The sequence below is a fragment of the Paroedura picta genome, chromosome 2 (genome assembly GCF_049243985.1).
Source record: "Paroedura picta isolate Pp20150507F chromosome 2, Ppicta_v3.0, whole genome shotgun sequence".
Lineage (NCBI taxonomy): Eukaryota > Metazoa > Chordata > Lepidosauria > Squamata > Gekkonidae > Paroedura > Paroedura picta.
Window position 1 is genome coordinate 150916547 of NC_135370.1, and position 25938 is coordinate 150942484.

At 43.5% G+C, this 25938-nt stretch overlaps 1 protein-coding gene across 2 annotated transcripts in view; it reads right to left on the reverse strand.

The window, feature by feature from the left end:
- The window catches only part of SPTLC2 (serine palmitoyltransferase long chain base subunit 2), a 76835-nt gene that overhangs the window by 16129 nt on the left and 34768 nt on the right, over positions 1-25938 (reverse strand). For both annotated transcript variants that reach the window (XM_077323343.1, XM_077323342.1), the window contains exons 6-9: positions 22357-22450; positions 22087-22192; positions 18612-18831; positions 14951-15077 (exon numbers count right to left, since the gene is read on the reverse strand). In XM_077323343.1, the coding sequence (XP_077179458.1) occupies positions 14951-15077; positions 18612-18831; positions 22087-22192; positions 22357-22450 (547 nt within the window). The remainder of the gene's footprint in view (positions 1-14950; positions 15078-18611; positions 18832-22086; positions 22193-22356; positions 22451-25938) is intronic.

The window sequence follows — 25938 nt, forward strand, 5'->3', positions numbered from 1 at the left end:
CTAGCAGCTATTTTTTTCCCATCAATTTTGCTTCCTTCTGTTTCCAAACGGGTGAAGTGAAATCAATCACTGAACTAGCTAGAAGCCATTTCAGTGATCAGTTTTGTTTCATCACTCTTGGAAAGGATGTGGGAATGAAACCAAGGGTTTAAATGGCTACCAGACAGTTAAACCTAACAGCTGATTGGTGGACCCATCATGCTCTTAGATTTAAATGCCTGCTAGTCATTTAAACTCTCAATTTTGCAAAGGAACAGCCCAAACCTTGGCCGGTTCATTTTGGGGCTTCTTGTTCTGTTTGGGAATGCCCCAGACCCGACCAGAATTTTCCGGTTTGTGCCCATACCTTGTTAACATTGATAATGATCAGAAATAGAAGTCAGATTCAAGGCTTGCTGGACATGCACCTGATCTAACTCATGGAACTTCTAAACATACAGACATAGAACAGGGTGGCACCTCTGTTGACCTCTGTTCTTCAGGCTTCCAGAGCTTGCAAGAATACATTTTTCTTTCCTTAGGCTCATTTCTAGAACAACTCTGTATATAAACTCTCCAACTTTAGCAGGGATGTTATACAACATGATCCAGCATCTGATGTATAACTAAGCATGCAAAGAATTTCAGATCTTCATAGTGAAAAAAACCTTTAACTGGTCTAATTGTTTTCCACAAATCTCCATGCTATTTGAAAACTAGATGCTGGAAGGAAGATCATGCAAAACTAAGTCACAGTATTATTTTCAAGGTGCACAGCTAGGAAAGCATTCTGAATTAAGATGACACAGAGGCAATTTACCACCCCAACCCCCATCAGGAGAAACACTACGATTTTCCATGTTTCCTGCTGTAAGGAAATACCACATTTTTTATTTTAAAATGCAATGTTTCACACACAGCAATTGAACCAATAGTTTAAAATGTTTAATGTGTGCACTAAATACACATATTCCTCTCATGCTTCTCTCCAGCTGCTGTGGAAGTTTTCTTCTGCTGAAGTGCTCTCTTCATCTGAAGCTAACTCCTCCACTCAGAAGCACAACTTTTATCAAGGAACCCACATGCATGAATATGTGATGGCAGAAGAAATGTGGGGGAGGCCTCAGCAGCAAACAGAAACAAACATGGGGGGAATAATTTCATAGGATGCAGGCCAGAGACTCAAAGCTCTGGAAGGCATCAGAAGCAAAGGCGTATTTTCAGTACTATAAAGATTGTGTATTGTTCAGGAGACTCAGTAGCACATAAATCCAAATTCTACGAAAACATGATTTAAAATGTTGAGCACAGCTTTTCAACGCTGTTTGAAGAGGAAAGTATTCGAGTCCCTTCCCTTTATGTCACAACCCTCATAGCAGCACGCAATTCTGATGTACTACAGGCAGGCTATTTGTAATTTAATACAGTGACATCTTCAGCTGTCATAACACCATGTTGATTGCTAAGCAAACCTGGCATTTGAGACATGCCATGCATTTATCACTAGAGACTAGATTGCTGCTTACCCTTTTATGTTGAGAGTACAGCAGTTGATGGCACTGCTTATAACATAATCCTTTCCACCCCCACACTTGCTTTAAAGCTGCATGACAGATTCTTGGCACTTGAAGTAAAACAGCTTTTTAACATTTTATCAGCTCATCTCTTCACTCTGCTCTTAAAGGCCATTTTCCCTTCAAGTTTATATTGAAAGGGACAAGAGCATCTTTTTAAAGGAAAACATATTTAGCCAGCATGCTCAATTCTGTGGTATACGCATCAAGACATTGACATCAATTTGTAATGTTGTTTTTGAAAGCTTTGCTTGCTCTTTGAGCTCATATCATAACTGTTACTTCAGTTACTCCACAGATGTTTAAGGGTGCTTTTCCTAAAACACACTACTAGTTTACAGGACAGATCTGCTCCTTTGGATTTACAAGTCCTGAAGGGCTGACAGGAAATTCAAATCCCAGAAATTTGAATACAGAAATACTGCAACTAAGTTCTTTTGCCAGTTTTTCCAACTTTATAGAGACTCAGGGAAAAAAAGAATCTTTCCTTGGACTCCCTTTATTCTGTTACTAGACAGTAAACCATTAAAATGATTAAGAAACATCTAAGTATAATTAGTACAACATGTTTGTTTTACTCTATTTATTGGGGTTCTTCCACCTGGAGAGCTTCCTGATCACTGATTATATTTGATTGTACCTCGCTATAGGTATGTCTTTATGTTGATGCTAGGGATGGGCATGAACCACATAGTAGGGGTTTCTAAACAGTTGAGAGGTGGCAGCTGTTTTTTGTGCTTTCTGCTCTTCACAAACCGCCATGAACTGCATCAAAATTAATGGAAATCTATAGCAGTTTATCCTTGAATCACAAACAAGCCAATATTAATGACAAACTTTAGTCTGTCAGCCAGTTCATGCCCATACCTAGTTGGCGTGTCTGAATGCCCAACCACATAGAGTACTTCAAGAGAGGTATCTTAAGAGTTCATACTCTGATAAGGGTATGAAATTGTGGCGTATCATGTAGATGCACAGTATCATGTAATCTTTGAATGTAATTTACTTTCATGAGCTTAGAAATCTCTTCAGTCTTCCCTCGCTTCAAAATATAGATCATATGGAGGCATTATCTTTTATTAGAAGACTAGGTTTCAAAGCCCGTTTGTAAAAATGGGCTTTGAAAGGGGGGCGCTCCGGGGGGGGGGGGGAGCCATCCCCGGCCTGGTCACAGAAGACTTGATGCACACTTAAACTCCGCAGGTGTTTGAAGCACTCGCGGACTCAAACTGCGTGCCCCGTTGGTCGTGAAACATTGTCCCAGGTCTCGCTAGGCGTCCCCTCCCCCTGGAGCCCCCCGGGTTGCGAGGTCAAGGGGGGGAACGTGGGAGTTTGGGCGCAGGCTGGGGGCCTCGCCCTCTCTGTTTGCCTGGCCTCACAGTCTGGAGAGGAGCAGCCATGGTGGAACCCCGTTCCGGCTCACCTTCTGGAGGGCGGCAGAATGCGAGTCGCTGGTCAGCCCCACGTCGTGCTTTGGTCGCCGGGCCAAGACACGGGATGTCTGCTTGTGGAGAGATGGCCTGGAGGATGACGGGAAGTGGGCAAGATGGCGGTGAGGCAGTGGCAAAGTGAGGGCTCCCAAACTGTGCGGGTCGGCTTGACTGTCCGCCCCGGATGTTATCGGCCCCAGACAGGGTAGCAGAAGGGCAGCCCTTCGCGTTCTCTCCCACGCTATGGCCACCATGGAGAAGTGGAGGAAGGGCTCAGAGTCCCGCCGGTACTTGCAGCAGCAGCAGAGGTCCGGGGCGCCAGGGCTGGCTGCCGGCCGTGGCAGCACACAATGGTTCCCGGGGAGGTAGGAGGAGCTTTGCATCTCCCGACTAGCGTGAACTATAGCCAGTCGTGTGAAGGGCCAATGGGAAGATGCTTTGTGCCTTCCTATTGGCCCCTCACCCGACTGGCTGCGCTTCCCTGGGGGGACGGGACAGGAGGCCCTCCTGACTGGTCCAAACTGTAGGCAGTCATGTGATGGGCCAATCGGAAGGCACAAAGCGCCTTCCAATTCATTCCTCACCCAATTGGCCCCTCACCCAGACCAGTCCCACCCACACTCCCCTTAGTGAATTATGGAGGAATGATAATAGATTTAACACTATTTTAGGTACAAAACTTTATGTATCTGATTTTTGCACCTTTCAAATGGAGTCCATCTTTTTCTATATTTTAGTAATCTGCTTTGAACTAACAAGTAAGGATGGGCACAAACTGGTTCATGAGACAAAATTTGGAATTTTGGATAAATCTGGATTCAGCACATGACGTTCAGCACTCACATGGTCTCTGAAGTAATATTTGAGCTTTTGGGAACAGCTCGGGAAAATGAGATCCATCCAGAGAAAACTGGCAAAGACATGCTTGACAACAGGGGAAGTAACAAAAATTGAGTCCAATAGCACCTTTAAGACCAACAAAGATTTATTCAGGGCGAGAGCTTTCCAGGGGAAGTGGTTGTTTTCAAGTCTTGGGAACATCAACAGTTTGTTGAACACTGTTGCCTGCCAATAACAGAGTTCCTATATGTCCCAATGGGACTTAGATGCTATATATAGGTGTTGGTATGCATGCCTGATAATATTTCACCAGAAAGCATTTTCTTGGGGGGGGGGGACTTGTTTGGGGGTTATAACTTGGACGTCCCAAGTCCAATCAGCAGGTAACTTGGAGGGCATGTAAGGGGTCTCCTGAGGAAATCCACTGCAAGTTTGATGTCTCTAACTTGCAAAATGTCCAATTTATATACTCCAGAAGCTGCACTTAACATCTCCCCCCAAAGACCTTTCCTGGGGACACCATGTTTTGGTATCTATAACTCAGACTCCCCAAGTCAACTGGCATGTAAGTTGGAGAACATCGTAGGGACTTCTGCTGATACCTCTATGATGCATAGTTCACTCTATACACTGCAGAATCCACAAAGATGCTATTTACAAATGTCAGCAATAATCACAGGCTTGTGTAGGTTTTACTATGTGTAGTTGTAAAGCCTACACATAATTGAAATCAACAGTAGCATCCCCCCACCCCACCATCACACAGATAGGAAAGCAACCATCTATCTGCAATAGTGCTGTGATACTGGTAACAGAAAACACATAAAAATCTTTCTTTTGGTCATTGCATTCAGAAAAGTGCACATTTATAATCTTTAAATCTAAAATGATAACTTATTCTACTTAAAGCCTTTTTCATTCTACTTAAAGCCTTTTTGTCACACAAGGCACTAAAATGACATTTTGTCTTACAAGCATAACAAAATCTGCAAATATTCATAATACCAGTTGCTCAGATAGTAAAAGCTAGCAGTAGCTAGATCATTTGATTGCTCTCATGCATGTTACTCCCTGAAACTATGCCAATGGCAGACACATGCAACACATAAGAGACAGATTTCAAAAGGGAGCCAGAGAATGTAGAGACCTCTGTTGAACTAACACAGAGACTTATATCTGCTTCACCTTCAGAAAAGGCACTAATACACCAGACTTAACATAAATCCCTTTAGCTTTAGAGACGAAAACCCTAAACTGCTGTTGCATTGTACATTAAAAATATGAATATGACAATTAAGCAAGCAAGGGAAGTCACAGACTAGAGCTAAACAAATAAGCTCATTCCCTAAGCCTCTGTCCTAGTGTACTTGTCAGTTTGTGGTAAAAAGACCACAATGGTAGGTACATCAGGGACATGTACATCTTTCACTTTCTTTATAAGCCACAGAATTTGCAGATTTCATGGAAGTATGTTCTATGAGTGATGCTTACAAAACATTTCACTGGGACAATTTAGGTGCTTCATATAACCATGAGTGAGGAATATATTCAGCTACATGCTGTCACAGACCAATATCTAACTTAATTACTCACTTGTATTTAGCTATACAGTAAACATTAAAAGGGAAGATATAAGATGTGTTTCTGACTACTATAGAAGGCTGGACTTTAACTTTAGAAAGACACATAGAATCATAGAGCTGGAAGGACCTCCTGGGTCATCTAGTCCAACCCCCTGCACTATGCAGGACACTCACAACCCTATCGCTCATCCACTGTAACCTGCCACCCCCTTGAACCTTCACAGAATCAGCCTCTCCGTCAGATGGCTATCTAGACTCTGTTTAAAATTTTTCAAAGATGGAGAACCCACCACCTCCCAAGGAAGGCTGTTTCACTGAGAAACCACTCTTATTGTCAGGAACTTCTTCCGGAGGTTTAGATGGAATTTCTTTTGAATTAATTTCATCCCATTGGTTCTGGTCTGTCCCTCCGGGACAAGAGAGAATAACTTTGCTCTATCCTCTACATGGCAGCCTTTTAAAAGCTTGAAGATGGTTATCAGATCCCTTCTCGGTCGTCTCCAGGCTAAACAGACCAAGCTCCCCAAACCTTTCCTCATACGTCTTGGTCTCCAAATACTTCACCATCTTTGTTGTCCTCTTCTGGACATGCTCCAGTTTGTCTACATCCCTCTTCAACTGGGGTGCCCAAAACTGAACACAGTACTCCAAGTGAGGCCGAATCAGAGCAGAGTAAAGCAGTACCATCACCTCCCATGATCTGAACACAATACTCCGTTTGATACAGCCCATTTGCCTTTTTAGTCACTGGGTCACACGGCTGACTCATATTCAATGTGTGGTCTACTAAGACTCCTAAATCCTTTTCACACATATTATTATTATTATTATTATTATTATTATTAGATTTATTTCCCGCCTCTCCCGATAGGCTCGAGGCGGGTCACAACAACTAATCCCATTAAAATTCCCATTAAAATATCAATCTACTAACTAACATGGCAGCTAAAAATCCCATCCCTCCCCCAATTATTAAGAGGTGAAGAGGAAAGGATAGGGGAGTAGCGTACACTCCAACTCCTAGGGGGGGAGCGATGTCCCTGATTTGCTGACCCCAGCCTCAACCATAGACCTGGTGGAAGAGCTCCATTTTACAGGCCCTGCGGAAAGCTGACAAATCCCGCAGGGCCCGCAGATCACCCGGGAGCTCATTCCACCAGGTAGGGGCCAGGACTGAAAAAGCCCTGGCCCTGGTCGAGGCTAGGCGCGCTTCCTTCGGGCCGGGAATGACCAACAGGTTCTCACCCGCAGAGCGTAAGGCCAAGACATACTACTGCCAAGACAAGTCTCCCCCAACCTATATGGTCTATGGTTTTTCCTACCTAAATGCAGAACTTTACATTTGTCCCTACTGAACCAGTTATCCATCCACCTGACAGAATTATGATCCATAATGCATTTTGCCAACTTGTCAACAAGAATATCATGTGAACCTTATTAAAAGCTTTGCTGAAATCCAGATAAACTATGTCCACAACATTCCCCTGATCCAGCAAGCGAGTCACTTTCTCGAAACAAGAGATAAGGCTGGTTTGACATGACTTGTTCTTGCGAAACCTATGCTGAGTCTTAGAAATCACAGCTCTCTGTTCCAGCTGCTCAAAGACCAACTGTTTGATGATTTGCTTCTGTTTGCATCCCCCCCCCCATAATTTACAAGTGTCCACATAGATAATTCCACAATAATCTGTTGAGCCATCACACAGAACAGTCTTGATTAATTAAAACACAGTAGGAAAATCCAATATATTCTATTAGACCAGTGGTCCCCAACCTTTTTATCACCGGGGACCACTTAACGCCGGGGACCACTCAACGCCTTTTACTGAGGCCCGGTGGGGAGGGGGGTAGTTTACTTCTCTACTCTCAACCACTGCCCTAGCGCTCTGTGATCGCTATGGTAATGTTTAAACATCCCTTCAAAATAAGATACAGACACACCACAACAATGAAGTGTGTTGTAAAGGGCTGAGGGAAATGAAGTAAAGGGCCGGGGGGGGGGAGAAGGCGTCCTTCGGGGCCCACACCTCCAATTAGTCGAAGGACCACATGTGGTCCGCAGCCCACAGGTTGGGGATTGCTATATTAGACTAATGCTATGGTAATAAGCAAATGCTGGTTACATAATTTGCATTTCCTTGGAATGCAAGAAATTTAGATAATCCAGTGCTCAAAATAACCAAGCTTCTGGTAACTCTTTTTAGATATGTATTAGAATTTAGTACAGGACTTACCCACTGGGGAAGGATACTACCTACTATCAAAAAAGAAAATCTAAAATGAACACTTGAGGCTATATCATTGGTTTATAAAATTTTATTTGGATGCAATAAAATACCTACTTCAACGATTTTTGATAGAGCTGCCTATTTTTTGCTTATAGACCCCTCACCAAATAGTAACTACGTACATGACCTGAAACAACATGTGCATGCCAGTTCACACAACTGCAGTACTTCTCATCCCCATACCAATTCCTCTATATTACTCAAGTGGGCAGCCGTGTTGGTCTGAAATAGCACAACAAAAATAGAGTCCAATAGCATCTTTAAGACCAACAAAGATTTGTTCAAGGCGTGAGCTTTCAAGCGCATGCACTCTTCTTCCTGAATAAACCTTTATATTACTGTGAAGGATGTACACATGCTAGATAACTGTGTGAAAACATAAGTATTTTTCAATTGGAGAAAATCATCTCACTGCATTGGAAAACAATTTAGCACATCTCAAGGACTAACAATTATTTTATGCCGCACTGTGGAGCAATAATACTGTACTATATGTATCACTTCTAATTGTTGCTATAATAAGTCTGTGGATAATACATTTTCATTGTGTGGCTATAATAAGTCTGTGGATAATACATTTTCATTGTGTGGCCTTGTTATACATGATAATGTATTCATTTAGTGATACTTTGTATATATCATGTCTCCTACTTAGCACTGTCTTAAAAAAAATAATAACATACATATTGATAAGACTATCAGTAACGTATTATAGAACAAAATTGACTGGAATCATATACCCCAATGCAAAAAAAATTACTGCACAACGTAATAGATTTAAAACATCTGCAAATGGTTCACGTCTGCAACGGTTGTTCTGACCCTTAGCAATGTTCACTTGGATGTAGGTAATTATGGCCCAGCTTCTCCCAAACTGGCCTGAGGTGGATGAAACTGAAGGTTTTGCCAACTCAAGCATGTGCGAAGGCTCTGACATTACCTTGAGGCTGCTGAGTGTGTAGAACAGCATTAGCATTTTGAATAGCAAAATGGGAAAAACCCACAACGCATGAAGTGACAATTATGGCCTCAAGATACTGAAGAGAAGACAAATCCACATTCCTAGATAGGAAGGAATATATTATAACATGCCTTTCTGTTCTATTTTGTAAAGATATTTTTATCGACACATACACATTAAAAGAATTTGTTTGAAAGGCTGGTATTAAACACACATTTCTTTGTAGACATGTAACAAAATAAGAAATACCCTATGTTTTTCCCCTTCCCCTAAGATGACCTCTTACAGCACATGAACAGAACACTGGAGGATTCAACTGCAGTGGCCGTTGGTGGCACACAGCTGTACAAACACTATTCCTCCTGCCCATGACAGCACAGGGGAAAAACATATCCCAACTACTTATCTGACCCCTCACCTGACCCTGCGTTAAAGAGCTCCATCTAAAGAAGCTTCCCCAAAATGGGACTGAGCAAAGAAAGATATATTCTGAACAACAAATGCACTCAAACTGTTCTAATAGCTACAGTGACCAATACTAGACACTCTCTCTACATCTATGAATTTTGTTCTAAAGGTCAAAAGTTTTTACAAAGGCTAGACTAAGAGAATTCTCCTAGAGCTGCTTGTGAAGAGGAGCAGTTTGTTAGGCTTAAAAGGCCCCCTGCTAGGGGTACAAACCCAGCAAGTGATGTTGAAAGATGTCAGTCCCCTGAGGAGAAGCAGGAAACCCTTTATGACCTCTGAAGTATTTGTTTTCCCAACAGCTCTTTGGCACAGCTTGGGATTCTTGAGGTCACCAACAAAAAAAAATGTGATGCTCTGCCCAAATTAGTTTTGACTGGTCCCTGAGTTTCCGAGGTGATAATTTAACACCTCATTAACAAGTCCCTTATTGAAAGAAATTCAAATGGGAAGCTTAATTTAAATGAAGTGTTTTGTTTTAAAATTATTATATGTAAATCACGCAGAAGTCAACTATTCCCTTAGTAAGTTAATGGGCTAATTTTTTAGAAGAAGTACAATCAATGCTCAAAGTTGCCTTGTGGCCTTCTCTACACATTGTATTTGGACCCACTGCATCTAAGAGTGACTATTCTAAAAATCTAAATGCATGTCTCGGCTGCCAGACTGTACATAATATTTCAATACCACAAGCATTTCTTCTTCTATGTGCAAGATTCAAGTCCTGAAGTACTTTAAGGACTAACAAAAGTTCCAAAGGTCTCAGCTTTCAAGAGTCAAAAGCTGCTTCATCAGCTACATGTTTAATTTTTTTCTCCTTGTTTTCTTTCTCCGACGTTTTTCCTGAAAAATCTACACTGACTATCAGGGGTTTGTATACACCAAGCAAAGAGATTCAGCTTCCCTTTTCACCGTCCAATAATATTATAAGAAGTTACCACAAGCAAAAGCCACCCCTAGGTGGTGAGTATACATTTATGAATCTGCACCAAGAACACCATGTACTGAGTTTTTCCCATTATACTTTTAATGTTCACTGCAGTTTGGCAACAATGTATGCACAAAGCTTTTTATTGCCTCTCTAGAGGAGCTGAGCTATGCTGGCTTCATATGAATGAACTGCAAGCACATAAGCATTGCCAAAAGCAGTATATTTAAGCTAACATGGACTATGTTGGACAGCACCCTATGGATCACCTTTATGAGTGCTGGACAGAAACAATAGGAGGCACTGAAATGCCTGTTTGGGAAAACAATAGAAAATAAAAGAAAGGAAACTGCTGTCCCCCTTCCAGAGTGCATGTTCACGTGCTGTCACCTAATTAATTCTATTCAGCCATCATTAGCCTCTTGCACTGGTTAGGAAATGGCCATGCTGTTTTCTGCGGCATGTGTATTCTATCCAAGGTCCCTGCTGCTCACATCCTGTTTATCAAGGCAGTTTTCGGGAATGAGTACAAATATTTAGCAATAGCCAATTAATTAGAAGTGCAAATACATTTTGTACCTTCTGAAAGCTCACACAGCCTAAGAGTTGGTTAAGATGTGTAATAAACTCAATCTTTTAGCATACCTAAAAACATTTTACATTCCAGTTCATGGCCCTTAAGACAGAGAATCCACCTTTTGAAGGCTACAAATTCTACAAATATGCCATCTAGTGACAGCAAATCTGCTGGAGAAGAATTTTAAAGATCTTGCCATGGCTTCCTGCTAATGGCATAGTTACATGTGTTACCAAGTATAATTATTTGGATTTTTATACCACCTCTCTCGCATAATGAGCTTGAGGCAGAAAGCTCAAGAACCTTATGCTGGCACTCAAGAACTCATTAGGTCATAGAAATCCAAGACTGCAAGGCAATTCAATCGCTTAGCCACAATATCTAAGATGTTCTGATAGGTAAGCAGGAGGACCACAGACTGAATTTTCAGATAGGTGGATAGGGAACTAGTTAGAAAACTATATCCAAAGACTAGTTGTCAATGGTATTACATCAGATTGGAGGAAGGTGGTCCACAGCGCTCCATCCAGTATTTTTCAACATTTTAATCAATTATTTGGATGAGGGGGTGGAGGGATTACTCATCATACTTGCAGATGACACCACATTGGGAGGAGTAGCAAATACCCCAGAAGACAGAGTTCAATGAAACTGAACATACTGGAAAAGTGGGCAAATTAGAAAAAGATGCAATTCAATAAAGAGAAATGTAGAGTTCCACATCTGGGTCACACAAATGAGAAGCATGCATTCTGGATGCGAGATATACTTCTGGGTATCAGTGTGTATGAAGGAGATCTTAGGCCATTTGTAGATTGTAAACTAAATAAGAGCCGACAGTGTGATGCTGCAGTAAAGAAGGCAAATGCAGAAGGCACAAAGTAATGTTCATACTATAAGCCAGCCTTTTCAATCATTTAACTGTGGAGGTACCCCCCCCCCTGAAATATTTTTCAGGCTTCAAGGTACCTTGAAACTTGACCCCTCCCCCTGCTACAACACATATGCAAATTAATTTTTTTAAAGTCACAATCAAGACATGCAGCCTAACAGTTACTCATCAGTTTACCTACCAGCAAAACGCCATCAGTTGACATTGTGGCCAAAGAAACCAAACAGTGATAGAGAATTTAGGAATTCTATTCTCACTAACTGCCCACCTAGACTCTGCCAATAGTGTATACAAGCCCAGAATGCAGCAAAGGAAATCTCACAGTAAATCTTGCCCAACCCAAACTTGTTGCTGTAGCCCTTCCTGAAATCTCTAGCCATCACTCATCCAGTCAGCCCTCCCGTTTACTCTCTCTCTTCCCAGCCCTATCCCCAATACACCCCATCTGCTACCTTGCTCACCTCCCCACAAGCATTCCTGATGCATCCCTGGACCCTCTCTTTAAAAAGCTGCTCCTGCACTGACAAGGGTAAGCCTTGGGTTACCCTTATGGCGGGATATTGGTCAGCACCCCCTTTTTCTGCCCCCACGGTTGACAGTGGGCCAGGTTAGTTTTTATGTAGTTTCTGCCGCTTCTGGACATCTGGTGTACTGATTTTGTGTATGGTTTGAGTGGTTGGGCATTTTAGAGGTAGTTTTATTGGGGCTTTTACTTATGTAATAACCCGCCATGAGCCATTTTGGGACTGGCGGGCTAGAAATCAAATAACAACAACAACAACAACAACAACAAATCATATTCCCCCCACCCACCCACACAGAGTCCATCCTCAGGTCAGTATGGCTGAAAGTCAAAGGGGTGGGCAGCAGCGCCTGGGGAAGCAACGGAGCCACACTGGAAAGAAGCAGCAGGCCATTTCCCTCTGCATTCTAATGGCAACTTTTGAAATGCCTCAGCATTCTAGCCCTGTCACAAAGGCATCCCCCACCGAAGCAGCACCGCATTCCATTTGCACACCAGACAATGACTTCCCACTTCTTTTCACCATCAACCAGCAAAAGAAAGAGTGCCTCACACCAAGGGCTGGGATAGCTGGAGGAAAGACCATCCATCTCCAGTGGATAGGCCAAGGGGCTGGGCCCAGCCAAGACAGGCCAAGGGGCTGGGCCCATCCATCTCCAGTGGATAGGCCAAGGGGCTGGGCCCAGTTCCCCTGGAGTGGAAGGTGGGCAAAGATGCACCAGGAGGCAGGTGGTGTAAAGGAGGCTTAGGCAATCAGGCCAGGGAGATGAGCAACAGCCAAGTGTTTGAGGTCACTCTGGCTGGGAGGAGTAGCAGGCTGAACAGAACATGCTAGACCGGGAGGCCAAGCCGAGGCAGCTGTGTAGCTACCACCCTGGAATCCACCCTGCTGAAGTATATCTGAAGGACTGCCATGGTACACTGTGATACCACAGTACGCCAGCTCAAAACCCTTCTATAGGCTATGTTATATAGCTTATAATTAAAACAGCTGGGCCCATGCAACCTGACATAAGCCAATCTCTTTCACCTGTTGTTTTGTCTCTCATCTATTATTCTAGTAAAGCTAGAAGGCGAAGGCCAGAATCATTTGGAACTATCAACTGTAATATTCCAGCAGGAGGAACAATTTACCTTTGGATGATATCAACTTCCACATTTCTAGTTTCTCTATCTAGTTGTGGAATATAATTCAGAGATTTTCTTCCACTATAATCAACTAAAGCCAATTGCCTCCCATCCATGTATAACCAGTGGTGTTTTAATAACATTTTACCATGGTAAAATGCTTCTGATTTGTGTGACCCAGATGTGGAACTCTACATTTCTCTTTATTGAATTGCATCTTTTTCTAATTTGCCCACTTTTCCAGTATGTTCAGTTTCATTGAACTCTGTCTTCTGGGGTATTTGCTACTCCTCCCAATGTGGTGTCATCTGCAAGTGTGATGAGGCTCTGGACTGGACAGTGAGTGAAAGAAAAGAAATACATGAAGAGAAAACAGTGCTGCAATCCAGCAGCACTCAGCAGAACTTGCGCAATTCTTAAGCTGCAAGCATCAAAAAGCAAATAATCCCATCAATGTTTATGTGCCTCTGAATGTCCCAGGCAGATAACTACATTTTTTATATTTATAATTATTTTATTTTCTATATCGCCACTCCCAAATAGCTTGTGGAGGTTCACAAGAATCTCCCCACAATAAAACCCCATAAAATGATCATTAAATCCCCCAATTACAGCCATTAAAACCACAATTAGAACCACCCTGACAGCAACAAACTCCCCCCCCCCCCCCAGCTCACCAGACCTTCTGATACCAGTGTCTCAGACGGACCACCTCAGAGCGAGCCTGATCTTCTGAGTGGGGCCATATCTTTCACACCCTGGCCTCACAAAAAAATCTGGCGGAAGAGCTCCATTTTGTAGGCCCTACGGAACTAAGGAAATTCCAACAAGGCCCACAGGCCTCCTGGGAACTCATTCCATCAGGTAGGGGCCAAGATCAAATAGGTCCTGGCCCTGATCGAGACTAAGCAAACCTCGTTTGGGCCAGGAACCTCCAACTGATTCATACCTGCAGAACCCTGCAGGGGGCATAAGGAGTTAGGCGGTCCCATAGATATGAGGGGTCCAGACTGTACATGGCCTTAAAGATTAATACCAAAACCTTGAATTTGTTCTGGGCTATAACCAATGCAGCTGCCTCAGCACAGTCTGGATATAGGTCCTCCAAGATGCTCCTGTGAGGACCCTAGCAGCCGCATTTTGCACCACCTGTAATTTCCAGGTCAAGGACAAGGGTGTACCCATGTAGAGCGAGTTACACAAATCTAATCTGGAGGTGACCTTGGCATATCTGTCTGTGGCCAAGCAGTCTGAGGGCAGAAAGGGCGCTAGAGGCTTCACTTGGCAGAATTGGAGGAAAGCCATGTATGCTACTCCCATGACGTTAGCCTCCACAGAAAGAGAGGCATCACCCCCAAGTTCATGGTGGAGGGTGTGATGTTAAGCAGCATCCTGGCCAAGGTGGATAGGCACATTTCCTGATCTGCCACCTTCCTGTCCAGCTACAGGACCTCTGTCTTGGAGGGCATGAGTTTCAGGTGAGTCTGCTCTAACTATCCAGCTAGCGAATGTATCACCAGGGGCAGGGGGGGGGGGCAGTCCAAGTGGCTATCCATCCGGAGATAGAGTTGGGTGTCATCTGCATATTGGTGACAACCCAGCCCATAACTCCAGACCAGCTGGACCAGAGGGCGCATAAAGGTATTTATGTGAGGGAGAGAACCGCTCCCTGAAGAATCCCACAGGAGAGTTGATAGGGAGATGTTAAGACGAGAATGCTTTCCCCATAAAACGGACTTTTCTTCCCAGAATAAAATATGCGTTATAATGCATGGGACTCACCGATTGTTGTGCCATCTTCACCCATAATGCACTTCATTGCTCTGATGATTTGCTCCACTACAGGAGGAGACATAGATGTGGCATAAACTGCACTATGAGAGTGGACACGAAGGTAATCAATCAGCTCCTGGCAAAATGAAAACAGAAGGTGCTCAGATATTGCAACTGAACCAAGGTTAACACAACCAAGGTTTCCCTTGACTATTAAAGGGTAGCAGAGGGAAAGAAAGTACTATTCACTTACATGAGCTCACTGCAAATGCACTACCTCAATAGCAATATTTTGTGAAGATTAGCTAATATCTTGGTAAGTTATTTAAAGCATTATAAATGTACATGAGGATTTCCATAGCATTTCGGTACTAAAAGTGTCCTATTTATCCTTATGTCTTGATAGATAGATGAGAGCAAACTTCATACCAGCAAAAGATAGAAGAGTCTTAATACTCCTCTATGTCTCCAGCCCCAGGTTGCACCAGCAGTTGTCTTTGGTTTTCAAAGCATGAGCTGTGGTTCAGCACAGGATAAATAAAACTGTTCAAAGTCTTCAGGTGGGCAGGCATGTTGATCTGAAGCAGAACAGAAGGAGTCTAATGGCACCTTTAAGACCAACGAAGTGTAAGGTGTAAGTTTCATGCACACACACATAAAACCTTGTTGGTCTTTAAAGTGCCACTGGACTCAAAGGCTGTTCTATTCCAAGTCTTGTAAGGCTGTACCATGCCTCCAATCAAAACAAATTCTGTTGCCAAATGACAGTCTTTTACTCAATTTACCATACAAGTTTGCAACTGCAGTTATAGTGATCTACTTCCAGTATATCACCCTATATTCTCCATTAATGCTTTGGACCAGGACAAAAAAAGTCTTTGGGTAAGATCCCCTTCCACAGACAGTGTCAAAGACTGCAAGGATTTCAGAGGGAAGACAGGCAGAGTCCAGAGATGGGAAATTTTCAGTGGTGGTACCTCACCTCTGGAATGCCCTCCCCTAGCCAGTTTGGTGTAGTGGTTAGGAGTGCGGACTTCTAATCTGGCGAGCCGGGTTCGATTCTGCATTTGCCAACAAACATCCAGCTGGGTGACCTTGGGCTCGCCATGGCACTGATAAAGCTGTTCTGACCAAGCAGTGATATCAGGGCTCTCTCAGCCTAACCCACCTCACAGGGTGTCTGTTGTGGGGAGAGGAAAGGGAAGGCGCCTATAAGCCACTTTGAGACTCCTTCGGGTACAGAAAAGCGGCATATAAGAACCAACTCTTCTTCTTCCTATGAGGCTCATGGCACTTACCTTATTTTCCTTTAGGTGCCATGCTAATACATTTCTTTCTACCCTGGCTTTCAACTATGGGCCCCCACAACTTTACCTATTTTATGTTCTGCTTCTGTCCTGAAACCTTTAATTATGAAATTTCTTTTATTAAGAAAGCTTCTATTCCAGGTCTCCAGGGCAAACTTCCCAAGGCAGCTTATAAAATAAAACATTAAGTATAATACATTACAACTATTCATTAAAACTCAGCAGTAAAAATCCATCCAGATTATAAAGAACTGAGAAGCTTAATTTAGCCAGTATGGTGTAATGGGCAGCCTCTAATCTGGAGAACTGGATTTGATTCCTCCACTCTTCCATATGAAGCCTGCTCGGTGACTTTGGGCCAATGACAGTTTTCTTGGAACTCTCTCTGTCCAAACTACCTTAGTCCAACGTACCTGCGAGGAGAGGAAGGTGACTGTAAGCTAATTGTGACCTCTTAGGGTAGAGAAAAGGGGAGTATAAAAACCAACTCCTGTCCTTAAAATTAATAGTGATTTTCAAGTTAAAATCACTATAAAACTGGCATTGTATCTGTGTCTAAAAGCTGCTTTGTAAGCACCAAGTGTTCTGATGTTTTTTAAATGCCTTGGCTTCTTTTTTAATGGCTTCACGTAATTGTTTTAATTTTAAACCAACTGGAACAAGTCTCTGGACAGTGACATTTATATATTTTCTAAGCAAATAATGAAACTATGGTTAATAGAGTAGACCCTGGCTCTGGTTGAGGCCAAATGCACTTCTTTGGGGTCAGGAACCAGCAATGTATTTGAATTTGCAGAGCACTGTGCTCTTCACGGGACGTATTTGGAGAGCTGGGCCCTCAGTTACACAGGGCCTGGACTGCATAAGGCCTTGAAAGTAAGAACCAACACCTTGAATCTGATCCAGAATTCAACTCACAGCCAATGCAGCTTGAATACGAACTCTCTATGAGACCCTGGTGAGGACCAGAGCAGCTGAATTTCATACCAGTTGTAATTTCTGGAGCCAAGTCAAGGGAAGACCTGCATAGAATGAGTTACAGTAATATAGCCTGGAGGTGACCATTGCATGGATCTCTGTGGCTAGGTGTTCCAGGGCTAAATAGAGAACTAGGAGCTTTGCTTGGCATAGATAGAAAAACGACTGCCAACCTACTCTTGTAACTTGTGCCTCCTTAGAAAGGGAGGCATTGAAAATCACCCCCCAATTCAGCAACACCACATCAGGACAAGGGAGGTGCACTTCCTCTTCTGGTCCTTTCCTTCCTGGCCATAGGACATCCCATCTTCAGGGGATTAAGCTTCAGGTGACTCTGCTAGAGCCATTCCAGCAGGCCCTATGCAAAAAGGTTTATTGGTACATCTGAACTTCCTGGGGTCAAGCCCTTCTTTTCATGAGCTCTAACTTCAGAAAAGTGTGAACTATCATTAGGAGGAGGCTGTTGAATTGTTCAAGGTTGTTACTGCTTTTGCGTGATTGTTTCGAAGTTGGTTGTTAGCCACCCTAAGCCAATCAGAGAACGCAGGGTAGAAATCATCATCATCATCGTGATGATGATGATGATAGCTGGAACTATCTAAGGCAATAATTCTCTGGCAGCCCAATCAGATGCCTCATAGAGTCATTGAATCACAGAATCATAGAGTTGGAAGGGGCCATACAGGCCATCTAGTCCAACCCCCTGCTCAACGCAGGATCAGCCCTAAGCATCCTAAAGCATCCAAGAAAAGTGTGTATCCAACCTTTGCTTGAAGGCTGCCAGTGAGGGGGAGCTCACCACCTCCTTAGGCAGCCTATTCCACTGCTGAACTACTCTGCCTGTGAAAATTTTTTCCTGATATCTAGCCTATATCGTTGTACTTGTAGCTTAAACCCATTACTGCGTGCCCTTTCCTCTGCAGCCAATGGGAACAGCATCCTGCCCTCCTCCAAGTGACAACCTTTCAAATACTTAAAGAGGGCTATCATGTCCCCTCTCAACCTCCTTTTATCCAGGCTAAACATTCCCAAGTCCCTCAACCTATCTTCATAGGGCTTGGTCCCTTGGCCCCAGATCATCTTCGTCGCTCTCCTCTGTACCCTTTCAATTTTATCTACGTCCTTCTTGAAGTGAGGCCTCCAGAACTGCACACAGTACTCCAGGTGTGGTCTGACCAGTGCCGTATACAATGGGACTATGACATCTTGTGATTTTGATGTGATGCCCCTGTTGATACAGCCCAAAATGGCATTTTTTTACCGCTGCATCACACTGCCTGCTAATGTTTAGATTACAATCCACAAGTATCCCAAAGTCTCATTCACATACAGTGCCTCCTCTTATCAAATGCTAAAGGTCTTCCTTCCGAGTCCTATATTTTTACCTTCTTGCCTCCAATGTATCCTCCAGCAGCTCCAAAGCTCTTGGTGAATGTCCCCATCATAACGTCCACATCCTCTGGGTTAAGTCCAAAATAATCCAACACACCTCGACCAGTGGGACCAACTGCTCCTATACTGTGAGCTTCATCCATATATAGGTATGACTTGTACTTTTTCTTAAGTGCAATTACTTCTGGTAGACGGACTATGGATCCCTCCATGCTGTTGTAGAAAAGCAGAGATAATGTTATGATATAAGTAATCTCACAATACCATAAAATCCCTTTTAAAGAGGTATCTTAATAAATTTAATTACACAGTTATATCTGTAGACACACTCTTGCAGTCCCTCATATTTACATCTCAAAGCAAAACACTATAGGAAGAAAGGGTGCATATGGCAACCAGGCAAACAGAATCCAGTGAAAACTAAGGGATAGGAAGAAACCAAATGTCAATGAACATGCTATTGCCCAGTAAATGCAGATGAGCAGCTTTGCCATCCCAGTGTATGGCACATACCTTTTATACCATGTAAATGGGGAGACTACGGTAAGAGCATTCACAAGAGTGTGCACTGATGAACTGACAATACAAATATGTGCAGGATTTATAACAAGGGCTCTTACTGATGCATAGTTGAAAATAGCTACTTAAACTGCACTCCTGATAAGAATCCAAAGCCCATCAAAATTAGAATATTTTTGAGGTCTGCTAAAATACTTGATATGATTCACGGACAGGCTTTGGACACAGCTTCTGAAATCGATTCTCCATATGAGGTTTAAGACACCAGCAGTGTAATCTCATACGGAAATACTTCAGTCTAAACCTACTGAAAACAACAGGTTTACACTGGAGTAATTCTGCATGAAGGCAGTCCAACAGACAAAGCACTGTAGACATCTGATCTGGGTTCAATGAATGTGGGGATAGATGTGGTCCAGCCAAAAATAAACGCAATCAACTCTGATCAACAAAGTTGCAGCACTGGCATTCTGCATTCCACTAGTAGGCTGGGCAGGAAAAATGGACATATCCATCCAGAGATTCCTTTTACTATCTGCGCGCAAGAGGCAACGCTAATACTTGAGTAAGGTTACTTTTATTTCTTTTTTTTGTAATTATACTTATGCCACTTTTCCAGAGGCTTGAAGAAGCTCATTTAAAAATTCTACCGTTCCAAATGACTGCTACCCATCAATATACCAATAACAGCCAAATCAATCCTACACCTGGAAAGTTCTGAACATGAGTAGAAGGATCAGCAATGAGATATGTGACGGCTAACACTGAAGAAGAATACATGCAGGATGTCGGTATGGTTGAGTTCAAATACTCCTGAGGCAAGGTTCGGGTGATGTTGAAGGGAATGACACAAACCCTTAAAAATCAGAACATTCTGGGGGTGCTGTCATATCCTTCAGTGGTTATGGATACATGAGTGTTGCCTGTAATTCACATCAGCTTTTATCAGCTTCAGTGGTTATGCCAGCTCTGACCCCTCTGAGAAAAAAAGATGATCTTGCCCAGTGACCCCCAAAACTGGTTAACACCTAGGCCATAATTTGCTGTTAGCCGGAATTCAAGCAGGGAGTCCACATATCTATGTTTCCAGACACAACTGAAAGTGCTGGCAAATAGTCTTGAACAAGGGTATGGGAAGGGCTGCATTTTCCTGCATGAATCTGTCAATGGAGATCATCAATGGAGGCCCTAATGGGTCCTACTGCAAATGGAGTGGTTGCGCATTATTTCGGGAACTCTCTCTTCTGAGGGATAGTTGCCTGTTCCCTCAAAGACAGCAGCAGGTCATTCTTGCCCAATTTATCTGACCTTAAGAAAGCTGCTGCTGCTGCTGCTGTTGTTGTTGTTGTTAAGTGCTGTAATTTGAGTGACCTTTTATTGCTAACAGGGTTTGTATTGCTTTATGTTTATGTGGTTGTTTTAACTTATGCTTTTACCCACCCTGAGCTATCTAGGAAGGCCGGGATACAAAAATAAAGATTATTACTATTTCAGCCTTTCTGTAACTAGCTTCTGAATGTCCTTGGTGCAGAAAGGTATCATGTAATTTTTAAAGAAAGTCTGTGAGACCATGCCATCCATCAGCATTGAAATGGCTTGGAGCAATCTGGAGTTATTCCAAGAAGGAAATGGGTACCAGGAATGATGGAAGGGGGAAAGGGGGGGGGAAGCTATAATGTCAATATACTCCTTCACCCCTGACTGATCCAGAGTGAGGGTGCAGAACTCTGGCCAGACCAACAGCAAGTATGAGTAAGACACACTTCACAGATCAGGTGTCTTCTTACTGCAGTGCAGATGGAAAAAGCCCAACATGAACAAAGGCAACCAAGCAAGAATTCAGATTTCTGGTTTTGGCTGAAAGAAGGGCGAGTTCAAAAATGTATCAGACAGATCAGTTTTGTTATGACTTGTTGTGGTGTGCACACTCCTTTGTCCTAAATAAAATCAAAATAATGAAAAATGATGAAGCTCAAGGAGTTCTAGAAATCAGAATCTGTATGCATGTATTTTTTGGTAAGGTAAAGGTATATCCAAGAGCCTCTTGTGGCGCAGAGTGGTAAGGCAGCGATATGCTGTCTGGAACTGTCTGCCCATGAGGTTGGGAGTTCGATCCCAGCAGCCGGCTCAAGGTCAACTCAGCAGCTCGATCCCAGCAGCCGGCTCAAGGTCAACTCAGCCTTCCATCCTTCCGAGGTCGGTAAAATGAGTACCCAGCTTGCTGGGGGGTAAGCGGTAATGACTGGGGAAGGCACTGGCAAACCACCCCGTATTGAGTCTGCCATGAAAACGCTAGAGGGCGTCAACCCAAGGGTCAGACATGACTCGGTGCTTGCACAGGGGATACCTTTACCTTTAAAGGTATCCCCTATGCAAGCACCGGGTCATGTCTGACCCTTGGGGTGACGCCCTCCAGCGTTTTCATGGTAGACTCAATACGGGGTGATTTGCCAGTGCCTTCCCCAGTCATTACCATTTACCCCCCAGCAAGCTGGGTACTCGTTTTACCAACCTTGGAAGGATGGAAGGCTGAGTCAACCTTGAGCCGGCTGCTGGGATTGAACTCCCAGCCCCATGGGCAGAGCTTTCAGACTGCATGTCTGCTGCCTTACCACTCTGCGCCACAAAAGACTACTTTTTGGTAGGCCATCTCAAAATGGAAGGAGAGAGAACTGGTTTCCTGTACCTGCTTTTTACTACCTAAAGGAGTTTCAAAGTGGTTTACAAACACCTTTGTAAACAACTCTTCCTACCACAGATCCCCTATGAGGTAAGTGAGGCTGAGAGAGTATTGAGAGAACTGTGACTGGCCCAAGGTCACCCAGCTGGGGGCATGTGGAAGAGTGGGGATCAAACCCAGTCCTCCAGATTAGGGGCTACCACTCTTAATCACTACATCAAGCTGGACCCAAACAGTGAAGAATTCTAAAAGTAGGAGACAGACTGTACCTGTATACACCTTCAACAACAATGAGAATTTTTTTCCAGGGCCTGTGTGTGCGAGGTTGGCCGTATACAATGGCATCTTTGAGCAGTTTCTCCAGGCTCTGCATATCTATGTAGGAAAAGAAAACAATTCCAAAGAACTCTATTATCACAGAGAGACGGGAAGCACCCAACTCTTTAATCTGGCCCTGGGCAAACAAGTTTATTATTTGAGTCTAATATGCATACTATGAAAAGTTACACATATGAATCAGCCTGCTGGAAAATACTTACTATTGTGTTTGAAGATTCTGATAGTTGCTCCTGAAAGTCTTGCTCCTAGTACAAGAGATGCGTGGTTCAACTCATCGCTCAGTATTAAGCAGCCCTAAACAAGTGAACATGTAAACAAAAACAAAAAAACAACAAATATTTATTCTTGTAGCCTGCCTTCCCATAGGGTGGGTAACATCACTCAATAAAATACAGTCACAGCAACATTAAGAATTAAGAATTAATTAACATTAAGAATTAGAAGTAATAAATTACATTTATTAGCTTCCTAACACAGCCACCAGTTCACAGAATCATAGAATTGGAAGGGACTTCCAAGATCATCTAGTCCAGTGGTTCTCAACCTTCCTAATGCTGCGGACCCTTTAATACAGTTCCTCATGTTGTGTGACCCCCCAACCATAAAATTATACAAGTGTTCTTTCACAGAAATTAAACAGAAGCTGACCAATGGCATGAAGATCCATTGTTCATTATTGCATATACATTGTTTTTTTTCCTGGGATTTCCCAGTTCAGTCCTGCCTCTTGTCCCACCAAGCTGCGTCGCCACCTGGAGCGCCTGGTGGGAAACTGCATTGCCCTGGAGGCACAGCTGGGGTGGCTGGCGGCTGAGTATGGGCGGCCTGCAGGAGGACCAGCAACACTGGCAGCAATACTGTTCCAGTATATGTTTCCGTGTTAGAAGCAAGGTGATTAGATGTTATAGGTATTATATTCCCAGCCTCAACCATGGGCTTGGTGAAGTAGATCTGTCTTGCAGACCCTGCAGAACTGATTAATATCCCACAAAGCCCTGATCTTAGGTGGGAGAGCATTCCACTAGGCCAGGGCAAGGGTTGAAAAAGCCCTGGCACTGGATGAAGCCAGTCTCGTCTCTCTGAAGGATCCTGAGCAAGTTTTGGTCCACCAATCATAATGCTCTTTGGGGGGCATAATGGGAGAGGGGGTCCCACAGATAAGCCAGTCCCAGACCATTTAAAGCTTTAAAGATCAACACTAAAACCTTGAATCTAATCCAGTCTCCAATCTGGAGCCAGTTCATGTGGGCTACCACTGGTGTCACGTGCACCCTCCAGTGAGTGCCTGTAAGGAACTATGCTATTGCATTTTGAATCACTTGGGAGTGCCTGGGTGAGTCTGAAGTAAAGCCCTGTGTAAAGTTAATTGCAGAAGTCTAGCCTGGAGGTGATCATTGCACGGATCATCCTGGTGAGGTCAGGTGCTGCAGGGTAGGGTGCTAATTGTTGTACCTTGTGTAGATGGAAGAACGCTAGGTAGGTGACATTCACGATCTGGGCCTCCACTGACAGGCAGGATTCCAGGATCACGCCCAGCCTTTTTTTGGAGATCGGATGTCATGTAAGCAACACCTAGAATCAGGACCCTCACCACCTGCCTCTTGGTGTAATTAGCTTGGTGTAGTGCTTAGGAGCGCAGACTTTTAATCTGGCAAGCCAGGTTTGATTCCACGGTCCCTCACATGCAGCCAGCTGGGTGACCTTGGGCTCGCCATAGCACTGAGAAAGCTGCTTTGACTGACCAGTAATATCAGGGCTCTCTCAGCATCACCTACCTCACAGGGTGTCTGTTGTGGTGAGAGGAAAGGGAAGCCGAATGTAAGCTACCTTGAGGCTCCTTCGGGTAGAGAAAAGCGGCATATAAGAACAAACTCATTTTCTTAGCATGCTGGCCCAGCCAGAGAACCTGTGTCTTGGCTGGATTCAGCTTCAGCCAAACTCCACTTGAGCCAATCCACTACAGCATCCAGGTAGCTGGCCAGATTGTTTGGAGGTGTTGACAGATGGCCATCCATTAACAGAAATAGTTGGGTGTCATCTGCATTTTGATGACATGCCAACCTAAAAATCTGGACAAAACAGGAAAAAAAATGGTCTGCAGTTTTTCTCTGAACAATCTCTAGCCCAGATGATCTGAACATGTTGTTGGATGAGAAGCATGCTGCCCTCCAACATGTTTTTAGTCTTTATCCAGTTTTCCCTTGCCACGAAGCGTAAAAGCAGAAGCGGATGTTGCAAGTCCACCCAACAAAATCTGTGACTATTCTGATGCATGCAGACAAGAAGAACTGTACTTCCGCCTGTACTACTAGGCTTCTCAGCATCCCATCATCTTCTAACATATGCTGGAAGATGGGAAAGGTGTACTTATAGACACTGCCATCATCACATTTTATGATTAATGGGTAGGACAAACCATGGTTTGGCATCTGGTCCAAGTCATAAAAGCCATAATTTAGGATAGCAGTATGCCTTTTCTAGCACTTCAGGGGTCCTGATATAAAGCAGGCAACAAACATGATTCCCACACACACACATACACACTCATGCCAAAAGGAATCCCATCCATTCCATGGCATGTCATTAAATCTGAACCATGTGAATGTTTATGTCAACAGAAATGCAGCAGCTGGCCTGACAACTTTGTTAGTTCAACATGATCTTACGATGCAGTGTACAAACTTGATATCCCTTATAAATTCAAATAAACTGGAATGAAGTGGGAGTTTAGAAATAAAAAGGGAGCCATATACAGATAAGTTACAGAAAAAAACCCCTCCATTCTAAGTGTTCATTCGTGCAGTTACATATATCTTTTCCATGGCTACACAGAAGCAGTCAAAGGAGAAGCAACTGCCTTCCTATTCAGCCCCTTCAATCTATCAAATGCAGCTTCCCCAAAGCAAGAAGTTGCCAGCAGCAGGGAAGAAGGGCAGGTGTTGTGCATGTGAATGTACAGAAGGCTGCTAGAGGAGCACCAATTAGAAGAGTAATAACAACAAGTAAGCAACCAGTCTTTCTTCTTTGTGATCTAAGTACATTCCCACATTAGCAAACTAATTTCTTTGAAGGTGGAAGTTGGCTCCACATGATTAAAACACCTGGAGTACTGTGTGCAATTCTGGAGGCCTCAATTCAAGATGTAGATAAAATTGAAAGGGTACAGAGGAGCGCGACGAGGATGATCTGGGGCCAAGGGACCAAGCCCTAAAAGATAGGTTGAGGGACTTGGTAATGTTCAGCCTGGAGAAAAGGAGTTGAGTGGGGATAGCCCTCTTTAAGTTTTTGAAAGGGTGTCACTTGGAGGAGGGCAGGATGCTGTTTCCGTTGGCTGCAGAGGACACGCAGTAATGGATTTAAGCTACAAGTACAACGATATAGGCTAGATATCAGGAAAAAAATTGTCACAGTCAGAGTAGTTCAGCAGTGGAATAGGCTGCCTAAGGAGGTGGTGAGCGCCCCCTCACTGGCAGTCTTCAAGCAAAGGTTGGATACACACTTTTCTTGGATGCTTTAGGATGCTTAGGGCTGATCCTGCGTTGAGCAGGGGGTTGGGACTAGATGGCCTGTATGGCCCCTTCCAACTCTATGATTCTATGATTCTAAATCAACTGACAGCTTGGTTAAACATGCTATTAATCCTAGTTCTGACATGTAAATATCTGATAGCAGAATTCTTAAGGAACATCAGTGATTGGTCATGTACTAGGTGAAATGTCATACTACCTTGGAGTGAAAAGCAAGATCAGACCAAAATACCAGTTCATCAGGTCAAAACTTAG